At 44.3% G+C, this 14,726-nt stretch overlaps 1 protein-coding gene across 10 annotated transcripts in view; it reads left to right on the top strand.

Annotated features, from left to right (window-relative positions):
• KMT2C (lysine methyltransferase 2C) overlaps positions 1 to 14,726 on the top strand; it is a 440,610-nt gene that overhangs the window by 292,206 nt on the left and 133,678 nt on the right. For all 10 annotated transcript variants that reach the window (XM_075315430.1, XM_075315433.1, XM_075315425.1 and 7 more), the window contains 3 exons: positions 431 to 610; positions 774 to 3,254; positions 14,329 to 14,648. In XM_075315430.1, the coding sequence (XP_075171545.1) occupies positions 431 to 610; positions 774 to 3,254; positions 14,329 to 14,648 (2,981 nt within the window). The remainder of the gene's footprint in view (positions 1 to 430; positions 611 to 773; positions 3,255 to 14,328; positions 14,649 to 14,726) is intronic.

The following is a 14,726-nucleotide window of genomic DNA, read 5'->3' as shown; positions in this document are numbered from 1 at the left end:
CTGTATGCATGAATGCTGAGGATAAATAAAAGCAAAGTGCCAGTACATCACAGTAGTTTAGAATATATAGGAAAAAATTATACTGATAAGGATAGAAAAGCATGGGAAGTGGAAATCAAAGTAAAATCAGGGCATACACCCACCATAAAATAAAGACAAAACTGACGAGCCCGTCAGTATTCAAGTTGATCCCCCTGATGAAGCTGTATGGCGAAACACTCGTCAGATGTGCATTGCGGTTCGATCTCCGGCCTATTTGTACAGATGTCTTAATTGTACCCTTAGGGGCTGAGGTTTTGGATAAACATTCAGATAGATGTATTTTAAATATCCATTTTGTATTACAAGAAAATGTATCATAAATTATGTTATTTAAAATGTGAATAGTTTTACGATATTAAATTTAATAAACTTTTTTTTTTTTCCCCAGCAAAAGGCCAGAGATAACAGAGCAGCTCTGCGAATCAACAAAGTACAAATGTCCAATGATTCTTTAAAGCGACAACAACATGAAATAGTTGAACTCAACTCCCGCATTGATTCGGACTTATTCAAAGATCCAATGAAGCAGCGAGAATCTGAACACGAGCAGGAGTGGAAATTTAGACAGGTACAGATTTTACATGTGTGTAATTTACATTTTTACCTACATAATTATTGTTTTGAATAAATTGTGTATTTTTGTTAATATAAAAAAAATGCACGCTGTGTAGATTAATAAAGATTAAATTCAGGTCTTAACTAATTGAACCTTTCAACCACTGATTTTGCAGCAAATGCGTCAGAAGAGCAAACAGCAGGCAAAGATTGAAGCAACACAAAAGCTGGAGCAAGTCAAGAATGAGCAGCAACAGCAGCAGTTTGGATCCCAACAACTTTTGAGTCAATCAGGAAACGACACCCCAAACAGCGGAATACAAAGTCCATTAACACCTCAACAGAACAGTGGAAGCATGTCTCCAATTCAGCAGCCTTTCAATAAAGACCCTTTTCCCAAACAGACACCTTCATTCTCCGATGATGTATTTGTGAAGCCACAAGCTCCACCACCTACACCAACTAGAATTTCCATGCAAGACCCACTTCAGCTGTCCCAAGGCTCTCAACCACAGTCCCCACAGATGATCTTCTCACCTGGATCTTCAACTTCTCGGCCATCATCCCCTGTGGATCCATATGCTAAAATGGTAGGAACACCAAGACCTCCGCCTGTACAGAATTATCACAGGAGGAACTCTGGGTCACCCATGGATATATGCTCCACAAGAAATGTTGGTGGAAATGAATGTTCAGACTCAAAACAGTCACCTATAAGAGATCCTTCTTCATCTCCGTCCAGTGGTGATCTGGGTGTGAAATTGGGGGATTCACAAAGGTCTTTGTCATCAGAACATTTCATAAAGCCAGGATTTCCATCAAGGATGTCGCATAACACAGATCTAGTTGCAGATGGCCTGTTAGTTCTATCAAACAATGACTTTGTGAAACAAAACTCCAGGTCTGAATTGATTCAAAGACAATCACTGGCACAAAATAAATTAGATCCATATGCAAGGCCACCTCTCACACCTACTCCAGGCCTTTCACCTGGTAGTCCTGCCCCATTTAAAACACCACTGCGCCCTCCTCAGTCACCACAGGAAGCTTACAGTTCACTGTCATCAACACCTCGTAGACTATCTACAGACCCATATGAAAGGCCTGTTATGACACCATGTCCATCTGAGAATTTTTCACATGATCCATATAATCAGTCATCGCATCGTTCCTCTACAAATGAATTTACTCATCCGCCAAGGTTGATGCGACAACATAGTGACCCTCAGTCTTTGTCCAGATCAAATTCTCAGGATCCATATGCACAACCTCCAGGAACACCACGTCCAGTAAATAATCCATATATACAGTCTACTGCTCCAAGAGCACAAATCATGGACCCATACCTTCAGCAACCAGCTACCCCAAGACCATCTGCGCAACCAATAGATCCTTACAGTCAGTCACCATCTACTCCTAGACCAATTGTTGGAGATGTTTTTGCTCAGCCTACTATGAATAAAAGGCACCATGATATCTTTGCCATTTCTTCAGGAACTCCAAGGCCTGGCATGGATCCTTACTCTCAACAACCGCCTACTCCTAGGCTTATTACCTCAGATCCGTATTCTCAACCACCTGGGACACCAAGGCCAGTGTCTTCAGATCTGTACTCACAGCCACCTGGTACACCAAGACCGATGCCTTCAGATTTGTATTCGCAACCACCGGGAACTCCAAGGACATTGTCTTCAGATTCATACTCACAGCCACCTGGTACACCAAGGCCAATGCCTCCAAATCCATATGCGCAGCCACCTTGTACGCCAAGGCCAATGCCTTCAGAGCCGTACTCTCAGCCACCAGGTACACCTAGGCCAATGCCTTCAGATCCATACTCTCAGCCACCAGGTACACCTAGGCCAATGCCTTCAGATCCATACTCTCAACCTCCTGGAACCCCAAGATCAGTACCATCAGATCCTTATTCACAACCACCTGGAACACCTAGGCCTATGCCTACAGATCCATATTGTAAACCACCTGGCACGCCAAGACCAATGCCTTCAGATCCATATTCTCACCCTCCTGGGACTCCAAGACCTACTAATATAGATCCTTATGCTCAGCCCCCAGGAACACCTAGACCTATTCTTTCAAATCCATATTCCCAGCCCCCTGGGACACCAAGGCCTTCTACAGATTCTTATTCTCATCCAAACAGAACTCCTAGGCCTGTTCTTCCTGACCCTTATTCTCAAGCTCCGAGAACCCCTATGCCAGGTATTCCAGATAACTTTAATCGATCTTCTGTGGTTCGATCAGGATTGGTTTCTAATCAGGAGTCATTTGGACACCCAGCACAAAACAGAGGACCTCCTCTGCCAGCTTCTTATTTGAGACCTGATGCTGGCTCCCAAAATCCTCGAACACCCGGTCCAGGAGCGGATATGTTTAGTCATTCCTCTGTTACTAACCAGGATACTTTTGAACAGCCCCCAATGACTCCTCATGTGCAAACTGGAGATGGATTTAGTGATTCACATGATCTAGCTGATCAACAAAGATCATTTTCAGAGGAAGCTTTTAGTGGAGCTACCAACATTGCTGTGAGTCCTCAAGGCCAACAGTTTTCTAACATTCCACAAACTAACATGCCGGATGGCCCGAATTCTCTGAACATACCTCTGGCAGACTCTGAAGAGAAAGCAACACAGGTAAATATTCATTCCTCTACCAATTATACATATACTGTATTGCTCCCCCCATTGTTTAAACTTTTGGTCTATAGGTTCAGGATTTGTTGGGTTTAGACAAGTTAAGGACACATCAGTAGATTGCTGTATGCTTCACTTGTTAAGTATTTGTCAACATTTTTTAATTTTTTCACCAAGATTTCCAATGTTGCATACTTACATTAGGCTATTAAAGGGAATCTGTCAGCAGGTTTCTGCTGTATAATCTTAGAGCAGCATAGTATAGGGTACAAGACTCTGATTCCTGACATATATTCTGCGGTTCTCAGATTAAATAGCAAAAACCTACTGACAGGTTCCCAATAACCCCTTACAGACATATGAAGTAATGTTATGTCATGTTTGCTCCCTGAGCCCACATCTTTGCCGGAAGATGATGTCTGTAATATTCAGCCATCATCTGCCTGGAGTGGAGTGGAGCTCACAGCTTTTAACCTGGTGAATGGCTATGTCAATCTACGACATTAGCATTTTTCAGTGTGTGACCCAGGAACCTTTCTGTTCTCATTGCCCATCGCCCTTCCCAGCACTTGCCATCAGCGCATTCAAAAAAGTCTGATCTTCAAAATATAAAACGAAGTAGCCTGTTTGGTAATCAAATTAAAAAAACAAAAGTCTAAACTCCAGAATTGCGGGGGAAGGGGGGGGGGGGTGTTCGGCCCCTGCAGCGCTGCAAGAAGTGTAATAAGTGATCAAATATTGTACCTACCCTAACATGGTATCAATAAAGATATCTGCTCAGGGCACAAAAAGCAATCCTCACACCACTCCATCTATGATACATTGAAAACATTGTGGATCTCGGAAAATGGCAAACCAAATGTTTTGGATTATGTTTTCAAAATTTTAGATTTTTTTTTTTTTTTTTTCACGAAGGGCCATTTCACACATCCGGCATTTTGCCGGATTGACGGATCCGGCACACTCCAATACAGTGTATACAGTACTATGGCATCGCAGCAACCTCCGGTCACATGCTGTCATGTGACCGGAGCATGTCGCAATGCCATTGTACAGTATTAACACTGTACTGGAGTGTGCCGGATCCGTCAATCCGGCGAAATGCCAGATATGTGAAACGGCCCTAAGGCTGCGTGCCCCTGTTCAGGGTTCACAGCGTTTTGGATGCAGCGTGTTTTCACGGTGTCCAAAATGCTGTGTTGTGCATCATAATATACATCACGTAGGGGTATCTTCTTACAACTCATAAATAAAGGCTGCTGGTGAAAGCACCCGCCCCCGTCGGTTGTGCGTCACGGGCAAATCGCTGCCCGTGGCGCACAACATCGCTAACACCCGTCACACGGACTTACCTTCCAAACGACGTTGCTGTGGCCGGCGAACCGCCTCCTTTCTAAGGGGGCGGTTCGTGCGGCGTCACTAAGCGGCCGCCCAATAGAAGCGTAGGGGCGGAGATGAGTGGCCGTAACATCCCGCCCACCTCCTTCCTTCCTCGTTCCTGCGGTGTCACACATAGCAATGTGTGCTGCTGCAAGAACGACGAACAACCTGCGTCCTGCAACAGCAACGACATTTTGGATTAGAGCAACGCGTCAATGATCAACGATTAGTTGAGTAATTTTGATCGTTAGCGGTCGTTCTTGCGTTTCACACGCAACGACATCGCTAACGAAGCCGAATGCCGTGACCCCAACGACATCTCGTTAGCGATGTCGTTGCATGTAAAGCCACCCTTAAATATGGTAATTTAATTTGTCGTCACAGATGAGATCATTTATTCGATCGCATGTAATTTGTATGTATCTTTTAGTTATATTTAATTATTGCTTAAGCCTTATTCTCCCTTACCCTCTACCCTAATTTTTCCTTCCTCCTGTCCGTGTTTCCCTAATTAATTTACACGACTTTCCACAGCCCAACCTTCCCTGCATCCTTCCCTATCTTATACTTAAACCTTAATAGAAGCTTTAAGATATAGAAGTCTTTTGTTATCTATGCTGTATTCAGTCATATTCAACTATGAAATAGTATAAAATTCCTCCTCCCCCTTTCCCCTTCTTAATTATTGAAAATTAAAATATTTTAAAACAAAATACTGTGTTGTGCAGTACAAGCACAGTGGATGGGATTTCTAGACATCCCATGCCCACTGTGCTTGTTTTTCCTGCAGCGAAAACTGACTTGTGTTGCGGCTTCCCGAGCCACAGAATGTCAGTTGATTGCTGTAGAGACGCAAGTGTTCTCCACAGGGAGAACAGAGAAAGTCCACAGCTGCCAGAGCCAGGATCGGGCGCACGAGCAGCTGTGGTCACCTGCGGAGGAGACTCGTGGACCCAAAGGTCAGGATTCTCATCGTGTGCACCTACCCTTAAAGGGAAGGTGTCGCGTTTTTTTATTTTTGTATTAAAAATAGTGATTATGAAATAAAGTATTTTTAATACAAAATGAAAATCACAGCTTATTTAGTTTTATTTAATTCTAATTTTACTGGAGGCACTGGGGGCTGCTATGCTGGATTTGCTTTGTGTAACGACAGTTATTCACTCCTTTATGGCAGCCCCTGTGCATAGAGAACAGTGGTCGGGATCCGACCCCATCTTTTACGTTACAGTGCGCGTCTGCTGTGAACTGGACGTGCCCCCTGAGCTGTCCAGATCACAGCTGAGGGAGGAGATCAGCGCCATCATTGTGGAGCTCACAGCGTATGCTGTTTGCTCCACTATAAGCCTGTCAACCGCCGGCATGTGTGAGTACGGGTATCTAGGGTAGGGTGTATCTAATCCTATCCTGTGTGATACTGTCTGCTGAGCTGTGTATCTAATCCTGTCCTGTGTGATACTGAATGCAGGACCGTGTATCTAATCCTTTCCTGTGTGATACTGTCTGCGGAGCTGTGTATCTAATCCTATCCTGTGTGATACTGTCTGCTGAGCCATGTATCTAATCCTATCCTGTGTGATACTGTCTGCTGAGCCGTGTATCTAATCCTATCCTGTGTGCTACTGTCTGCTGAGCTATGTATCTAATCCTATCCTGTGTGATACTGTGCTGAGCCGTATATCTAATCCTATCCTGTGTGATACTGTCTGCTGAGCTGTGTATCTAATCCTATCCTGTGATACTGTCTGCTGAGCTATCCTGTGATACTGTGCTAAGCCGTGTATCTAATCCTATCCTGTATGATACTGTTTGCACAGCTGTGTATCTAATCCTATCCTGTGATACTGTCTGCTGAGCTGTGTATCTAATCCTATCCTGTGTGATACTGTCTGCTGAGCTGTGTATCTAATCCTGTCCTGTGATACTGTATGCAGGACCGTGTATCTAATCCTTTCCTGTGTGATACTGTATGCAGGACCGTGTATCTAATCCTCTCCTGTGTGATACTGTGCTGAGCCATGTATCTAATCCTATCCTGTTATACTGTCTGCTGAGCCGTGTATCTAATCCTATCCTGTGATACTGTCTGCTGAGCCGTGTATCTAATCCTATCCTGTTATACTGTCTGCTGAGCCGTGTATCTAATCCTATCCTGTGTGATACTGTCTGCTGAGCCGTGTATCTAATCCTATCCTGTGATACTGTCTGCTGAGCTGTGTATCTAATCCTATCCTGTGATACTGTCTGTTGAGCTGTGTATCTAATCCTATCCTGTGTGATACTGTCTGCTGAGCCATGTATCTAATCCTATCCTGTGTGATACTGTCTGCTGAGCTGTGTATCTAATCCTATCCTGTGTGATACTGTCTGCTGAGCTGTGTATCTAATCCTGTCCTGTGATACTGTATGCAGGACCGTGTATCTAATCCTTTCCTGTGTGATACTGTATGCAGGACCGTGTATCTAATCCTCTCCTGTGTGATACTGTGCTGAGCCATGTATCTAATCCTATCCTGTTATACTGTCTGCTGAGCCGTGTATCTAATCCTATCCTGTGATACTGTCTGCTGAGCCGTGTATCTAATCCTATCCTGTTATACTGTCTGCTGAGCCGTGTATCTAATCCTATCCTGTGATACTGTCTGCTGAGCTGTGTATCTAATCCTATTCTGTGATACTGTGCTGAGATGTGTATCTAATCCTATCCTGTGATACTGTGCTGAGCCGTGTATCTAATCCTATCCTGTGTGATACTGTCTGCTGAGCCGTGTATCTAATCCTATCCTGTGATACTGTCTGCTGAGCTGTGTATCTAATCCTATCCTGTGTGATACTGTCTGCTGAGCTGTGTATCTAATCCTATCCTGTGTGATACTGTCTGCTGAGCTGTGTATCTAATCCTATCCTGTGATACTGTCTGTTGAGCTGTGTATCTAATCCTATCCTGTGTGATACTGTCTGCTGAGCCATGTATCTAATCCTATCCTGTGTGATACTGTCTGCTGAGCTGTGTATCTAATCCTATCCTGTGTGATACTGTCTGCTGAACTGTGTATCTAATCCTATCCTGTGTGATACTGTCTGCTGAGCCATGTATCTAATCCTATCCTGTGTGATACTGTCTGCTGAGCTGTGTATCTAATCCTGTCCTGTGATACTGTATGCAGGACCGTTTATCTAATCCTTTCCTGTGTGATACTGTATGCAGGACCGTGTATCTAATCCTTTCCTGTGTGATACCGTATGCAGGACCGTGTATCTAATCCTATCCTGTGTGATACTGTTTGCACAGCTGTGTATCTAATCCTATCCTGTGTGATACTGTCTGCTGAGCCGTGTATCTAATCCTATCCTGTGATACTGTGCTGAGCCATGTATCTAATCCTATCCTGTGATACTGTCTGCTGAGCCGTGTATCTAATCCTATCCTGTGTGATACTGTGCTGAGCTGTGTATCTAATCCTATCCTGTGATACTGTCTGCTGAGCCGTGTATCTAATTCTATCCTGTGATACTGTGCTGAGCCGTGTATCTAATCCTATCCTGTGTGATACTGTCTGCTGAGCCGTGTATCTAATCCTATCCTGTGATACTGTCTGCTGAGCTGTGTATCTAATCCTATCCTGTGTGATACTGTGCTGAGCTGTGTATCTAATCCTATCCTGTGATACTGTCTGCTGAGCCGTGTATCTAATCCTATCCTGTGATACTGTGCTGAGCCGTGTATCTAATCCTATCCTGTGTGATACTGTCTGCTGAGCCGTGTATCTAATCCTATCCTGTGATACTGTCTGCTGAGCTGTGTATCTAATCCTATCCTGTGTGATACTGTCTGCTGAGCTGTGTATCTAATCCTATCCTGTGTGATACTGTCTGCTGAGCTGTGTATCTAATCCTATCCTGTGATACTGTCTGTTGAGCTGTGTATCTAATCCTATCCTGTGTGATACTGTCTGCTGAGCCATGTATCTAATCCTATCCTGTGTGATACTGTCTGCTGAGCTGTGTATCTAATCCTATCCTGTGTGATACTGTCTGCTGAGCTGTGTATCTAATCCTATCCTGTGTGATACTGTCTGCTGAGCCATGTATCTAATCCTATCCTGTGTGATACTGTCTGCTGAGCCGTGTATCTAATCCTATCCTGTGATACTGTATGCAGGACCGTGTATCTAATCCTTTCCTGTGTGATACTGTATGCAGGACCGTGTATCTAATCCTTTCCTGTGTGATACCGTATGCAGGACCGTGTATCTAATCCTATCCTGTGTGATACTGTTTGCACAGCTGTGTATCTAATCCTATCCTGTGTGATACTGTCTGCTGAGCCGTGTATCTAATCCTATCCTGTGATACTGTGCTGAGCCGTGTATCTAATCCTATCCTGTGTGATACTGTCTGCTGAGCCGTGTATCTAATCCTATCCTGTGATACTGTCTGCTGAGCCGTGTATCTAATCCTATCCTGTGTGATACTGTGCTGAGCTGTGTATCTAATCCTATCCTGTGATACTGTCTGCTGAGCCGTGTATCTAATTCTATCCTGTGATACTGTGCTGAGCCGTTTATCTAATCCTATCCTGTGTGATACTGTCTGCTGAGCCGTGTATCTAATCCTATCCTGTGTGATACTGTGCTGAGCTGTGTATCTAATCCTATCCTGTGATACTGTCTGCTGAGCCGTGTATCTAATTCTATCCTGTGATACTGTGCTGAGCCGTGTATCTAATCCTATCCTGTGTGATACTGTCTGCTGAGCTGTGTATCTAATCCTATCCTGTGATACTGTCTGCTGAGCTGTGTATCTAATCCTATCCTGTGTGATACTGTCTGCTGAGCTGTGTATCTAATCCTATCCTGTGATACTGTATGCAGGACCGTTTATCTAATCCTTTCCTGTGTGATACTGTATGCAGGACCGTGTATCTAATCCTTTCCTGTGTGATACCGTATGCAGGACCGTGTATCTAATCCTATCCTATGTGATACTGTTTGCACAGCTGTGTATCTAATCCTATCCTGTGTGATACTGTCTGCTGAGCCGTGTATCTAATCCTATCCTGTGATACTGTGCTGAGATGTGTATCTAATCCTATCCTGATACTGTGCTGAGCCGTGTATCTAATCCTATCCTGTGTGATACTGTCTGCTGAGCCGTGTATCTAATCCTATCCTGTGTGATACTGTCTGCTGAGCCGTGTATCTAATCCTATCCTGTGATACTGTCTGCTGAGCAGTGTATCTAATCCTATCCTGTGATACTGTCTGTTGAGCTGTGTATCTAATCCTATCCTGTGTGATACTGTCTGCTGAGCCATGTATCTAATCCTTTCCTATGTGATACTGTCTGCTTAGCTGTGTATCTAATCCTATCCTGTGTGATACTCTGCTGAGCTGTGTATCTAATCCTATCCTGTGTGATACTGTCTGCTGAGCTGTGTATCTAATCCTGTCCTGTGATACTGTATGCAGGACCGTTTATCTAATCCTTTCCTGTGTGATACTGTATGCAGGACCGTGTATCTAATCCTTTCCTGTGTGATACCGTATGCAGGACCGTGTATCTAATCCTATCCTATGTGATACTGTTTGCACAGCTGTGTATCTAATCCTATCCTGTGTGATACTGTCTGCTGAGCCGTGTATCTAATCCTATCCTGTGATACTGTGCTGAGCCATGTATCTAATCCTATCCTGTTATACTGTCTGCTGAGCCGTGTATCTAATCCTATCCTGTGATACTGTCTGCTGAGCCGTGTATCTAATCCTATCCTGTGTGATACTGTGCTGAGCCGTGTATCTAATCCTATCCTGTTATACTGTCTGCTGAGCCGTGTATCTAATCCTATCCTGTGATACTGTCTGCTGAGCTGTGTATCTAATCCTATCCTGTGTGATACTGTCTGCTGAGCCGTGTATCTAATCCTATCCTGTGATACTGTGCTGAGATGTGTATCTAATCCTATCCTGTGTGATAGTCTGCTGAGCCGTGTATCTAATCCTATCCTGTGTGATACTGTCTGCTGAGCCGTGTATCTAATCCTATCCTGTGTGATACTGTGCTGAGCCGTGTATCTAATCCTATCCTGTTATACTGTCTGCTGAGCTGTGTATCTAATCCTATCCTGTGTGATACTGTCTGCTGAGCCGTGTATCTAATCCTATCCTGTGATACTGTGCTGAGATGTGTATCTAATCCTATCCTGTGTGATAGTCTGCTGAGCCGTGTATCTAATCCTATCCTGTGTGATACTGTCTGCTGAGCTGTGTATCTAATCCTATCCTGTGATACTGTCTGCTGAGCTGTGTATCTAATCCTATCCTGTTATACTGTCTGCTGAGCCGTGTATCTAATCCTATCCTGTGATACTGTCTGCTGAGCTGTGTATCTAATCCTATCCTGTGATACTGTCTGCTGAGCCGTGTATCTAATCCTATGCTGTGATACTGTCTGCTGAGCTGTGTATCTAATCCTATCCTGTGTGATACTGTCTGCTGAGCCGTGTATCTAATCCTATCCTGTGATACTGTGCCGAGATGTGTATCTAATCCTATCCTGTGATACTGTCTGCTGAGCCGTGTATCTAATCCTATCCTGTGTGATACTGTCTGCTGAGCTGTGTATCTAATCCTATCCTGTGTGATACTGTCTGCTGAGCCGTGTATCTAATCCTATCTTGTGTGATACGGTCTGCTGAGCCGTGTATCTAATCCTATCCTGTGATACTGTCTGCTGAGCAGTGTATCTAATCCTATCCTGTGTGATACTGTCTGCTGAGCCGTGTATCTAATCCTATCCTGTGATACTGTGCTGAGATGTGTATCTAATCCTATCCTGTGTGATAGTCTGCTGAGCCGTGTATCTAATCCTATCCTGTGTGATACTGTCTGCTGAGCCGTGTATCTAATCCTATCCTGTGTGATACTGTGCTGAGCCGTGTATCTAATCCTATCCTGTTATACTGTCTGCTGAGCTGTGTATCTAATCCTATCCTGTGTGATACTGTCTGCTGAGCTGTGTATCTAATCCTATCCTGTGATACTGTCTGCTGAGCAGTGTATCTAATCCTATCCTGTGTGATACTATTTGCACAGCTGTGTATCTAATCCTATCCTGTGTGATACTGTCTGCTGAGCCATGTATCTAATCCTGTCCTGTGTGATACTCCTTCTGTCCTTGGTGACACTTTAAGGTCCAGTCACACTAAGCAACTTACCAGCGATCCCAACAACGATAGGGATTGCTGGTAAGTTGCTAGGAGGTTGCTGGTGAGATGTCACACTGCGACGCTCCAGCGATCCCACCAGCAACCTGACCTGGCAGGGATCGCTGGAGCGTCGCTACACGAGTTGCTGGTGAGCTCACCAGCAACCAGTGACCAGCCCCCAGCGCCGCGTGGAAGATGCTGCGCTTGGTAACTAAGATAAATATCGGGTAACCAACCCGATATTTACCTTGGTTACCAGCGCACGCAGCTACACGTGCAGAGAGCAGGGAGCAGCGCACACTGAGCGCTGGCTCCCTGCTCTCCTAGTTACAGCACACATCGGGTTAATTACCCGATGTGTGCTGCAGCTACATGTGCACAGAGCAGGGAGCAGCGCACAATGCTTAGCGCTGGCTCCCTGCTCTTCTAGCTACAGCACACATCGGGTTAATTAACCCGATGTGTCCTGCAGCTACATGTGCACAGAGCAGGAGCCGGCACGGACAGTGAGAGCGGCGGAGGCTCGTAACAAAGGTAAATATCGGGTAACCAAGGACAGGGCTTCTTGGTTACCCGATGTTTACATTGGTTACCAGCCTCCGCAGAAGCCGGCTCCTGCTGCCTGCACATTTAGTTGTTGCTGTCTCGCTGTCACACACAGCGATCTGTGCTTCACAGCGGGAGAGCAACAACTAAAAAATGGCCCAAGACATTCAGCAACAACCAACGACCTCACAGCAGGGGCCAGGTTGTTGCTGGATGTCACACACAGCAACATCGCTAGCAACGTCACAAAAGTTGTTCGTTAGCAGCGATGTTGCTAGCGTGACGGGGCCTTTAGACATTTCTGGTCACCAACAAAATGGCTCTGCACTGTGTCCCTACATGTCATTCTCTGTTATCTCTTGTAAACACTCAGATTAGGAGGGGGAGGCGACATCACACACAGGAGAGCAGACTCCGTCCACTTAACTGCAGCTGTAATTTGAGTTTTTTTCTACAGTTGGATTTCTGTAGGATTTCAGAAGCTGCTCCCCTAGTGTTTAACAGTGGAAACAGTGGAAGCTTTTTAAATTGTTTTTTTATATTTTGCTCAATTAAAAAAAAAATTTAAACAAAACATTAAAGTATTATTACTTTACATTTTTTTCAGTTATTGAATTTTTTTTTTCTGACGATACATTGCCTTTAAAGTAACATTCCAGTGTTTTTTTTAAATACACTATTTCTGCGCTGCAGTAGTGCTACTAACATAAGGTCCCTGCAGCTAGTCTCATACTGTCCACCCCCCCGTCTTCAGCTCTTCCCACTGCTGCTTCAGTCCCACACACCAACTTGTGACAACAACTTCTGCCTGACCAGAAATCGGTGATAACGATTACATGCTCCCAATATAGGACTATGGCAGCCTCATTCTAGCTCTGACTTGCATTGAGTGATTTCTAGATCGCCCAGTGAACACTTAAATGATCCAGTAGGTCACAATCTGCTGGAGAACAACCAGAGCACCACTGGTGAAAGCTAAATATGGTGGCTGGTATCAGACGAAGTGCATGGACCTATCATTAGCGGCACCGCTCAAGCGCTGAAGTAAACAAAAACCCACTGGAGTGGTGCTTTTAAAAAAAAAAAAAAAAAGTGCATTTTTTGTAATGCCATAATCGTATTATCAGGATCATATTACCAGGTTATTTGTACCTTTTATAATATACAATGTTGAAACAAAAACGGTTGTGGAATTCCTTTTTTTCCCGGTTGTGCAGTGTTGGAATTTTTATTCCCTCTTTCCAGAACATTGCATGTTAAATGATTTGGTGTCGTTCAAAAGTACATGTCATAAGGGAAAAAACAAGCTCTCCTACAGCTTAGGTCAACAGAAAATTAAATCAAATTTATGGCTCTCAGAAAAAAGCAAAAGGACAAAGGGGTTAAAATCTGACCCAGGTTGTAAGCTGTGTCTCCAATAATAATTAGGCTGTGTGCGCACGTCTGCATGGTGCATGCTTTTACTCTGCGTATTGCCCTGCAGCGTAAAAGCATGCGTCCTGCGTACCCAGCACAATCTATGAAGATTAAAAAAAAAAATTCCATCCGCACGTTGCGTTTTAGAGCGCAGCGATTTGCATGCTGAAATATTTTGCCAAAACGCTGCGTTCTAAAAAGCAACATGTCACTACTTTTGTGCGTTGCGGATGCTTTCCCAGCTCTTTGTATGGCAGAGCAAGCATCCAGAACGCAAGAATTCTGCATTCACAATGCATTCAAAATGCAGCTTTTCGGCTGCATTTTGAAACGCACATGCAGTGACTTAAACGCTGCGGAATAGAACGCAGACGTGCGCACATACCCTGTCAGCCTTACAATAATTCTTCTATCAAATCTAGCCGGAGCCATACAGTAATGCTTAATATTTTACTACATTTGTATATACACACCAAAATAGGGGAAATATGAATTTTACTTTTTTTTTTTTTTTTTTATTTGTAGCGCCAGAAGTTGCGAGAGATGATCTTGAGACAGCAGCAAAATAAGAATTCCGTCCGGCAAGAGAAACCAGTAGATCCATTACAGATGAACCCAGGTGGACATCCCGCACCGTGGCAAGACGGTGTACATCAGCAACACGAAATCTTTAACAGGCCTCCACCTCCTTACCCCGGCAACATCCGAGCCGCACTTGGCCCCAAAGGAAACCCACGATTTCCTGTTTTTGTTAAAGAGCAACATGCTCAGTTTGCTGGGAATGGCCAGTTCAGTAGACCACAGTTTCCTGGCGACATGGTTATGAGGCCACACCCTGGAAATAGGTGCGTTATATACGGGATTTTTACTGTACCGAATTGTCTTATGTTTTCATCTATTTGTGCCTACGTTTCTAATGCCGT

This window comes from Anomaloglossus baeobatrachus, chromosome 6, assembly GCF_048569485.1.
Source record: "Anomaloglossus baeobatrachus isolate aAnoBae1 chromosome 6, aAnoBae1.hap1, whole genome shotgun sequence".
NCBI lineage: Eukaryota > Metazoa > Chordata > Amphibia > Anura > Aromobatidae > Anomaloglossus > Anomaloglossus baeobatrachus.
The sequence above is the reverse complement of the archived record's forward strand: the minus strand, read 5'-3'. Positions and strand labels throughout refer to the sequence as shown.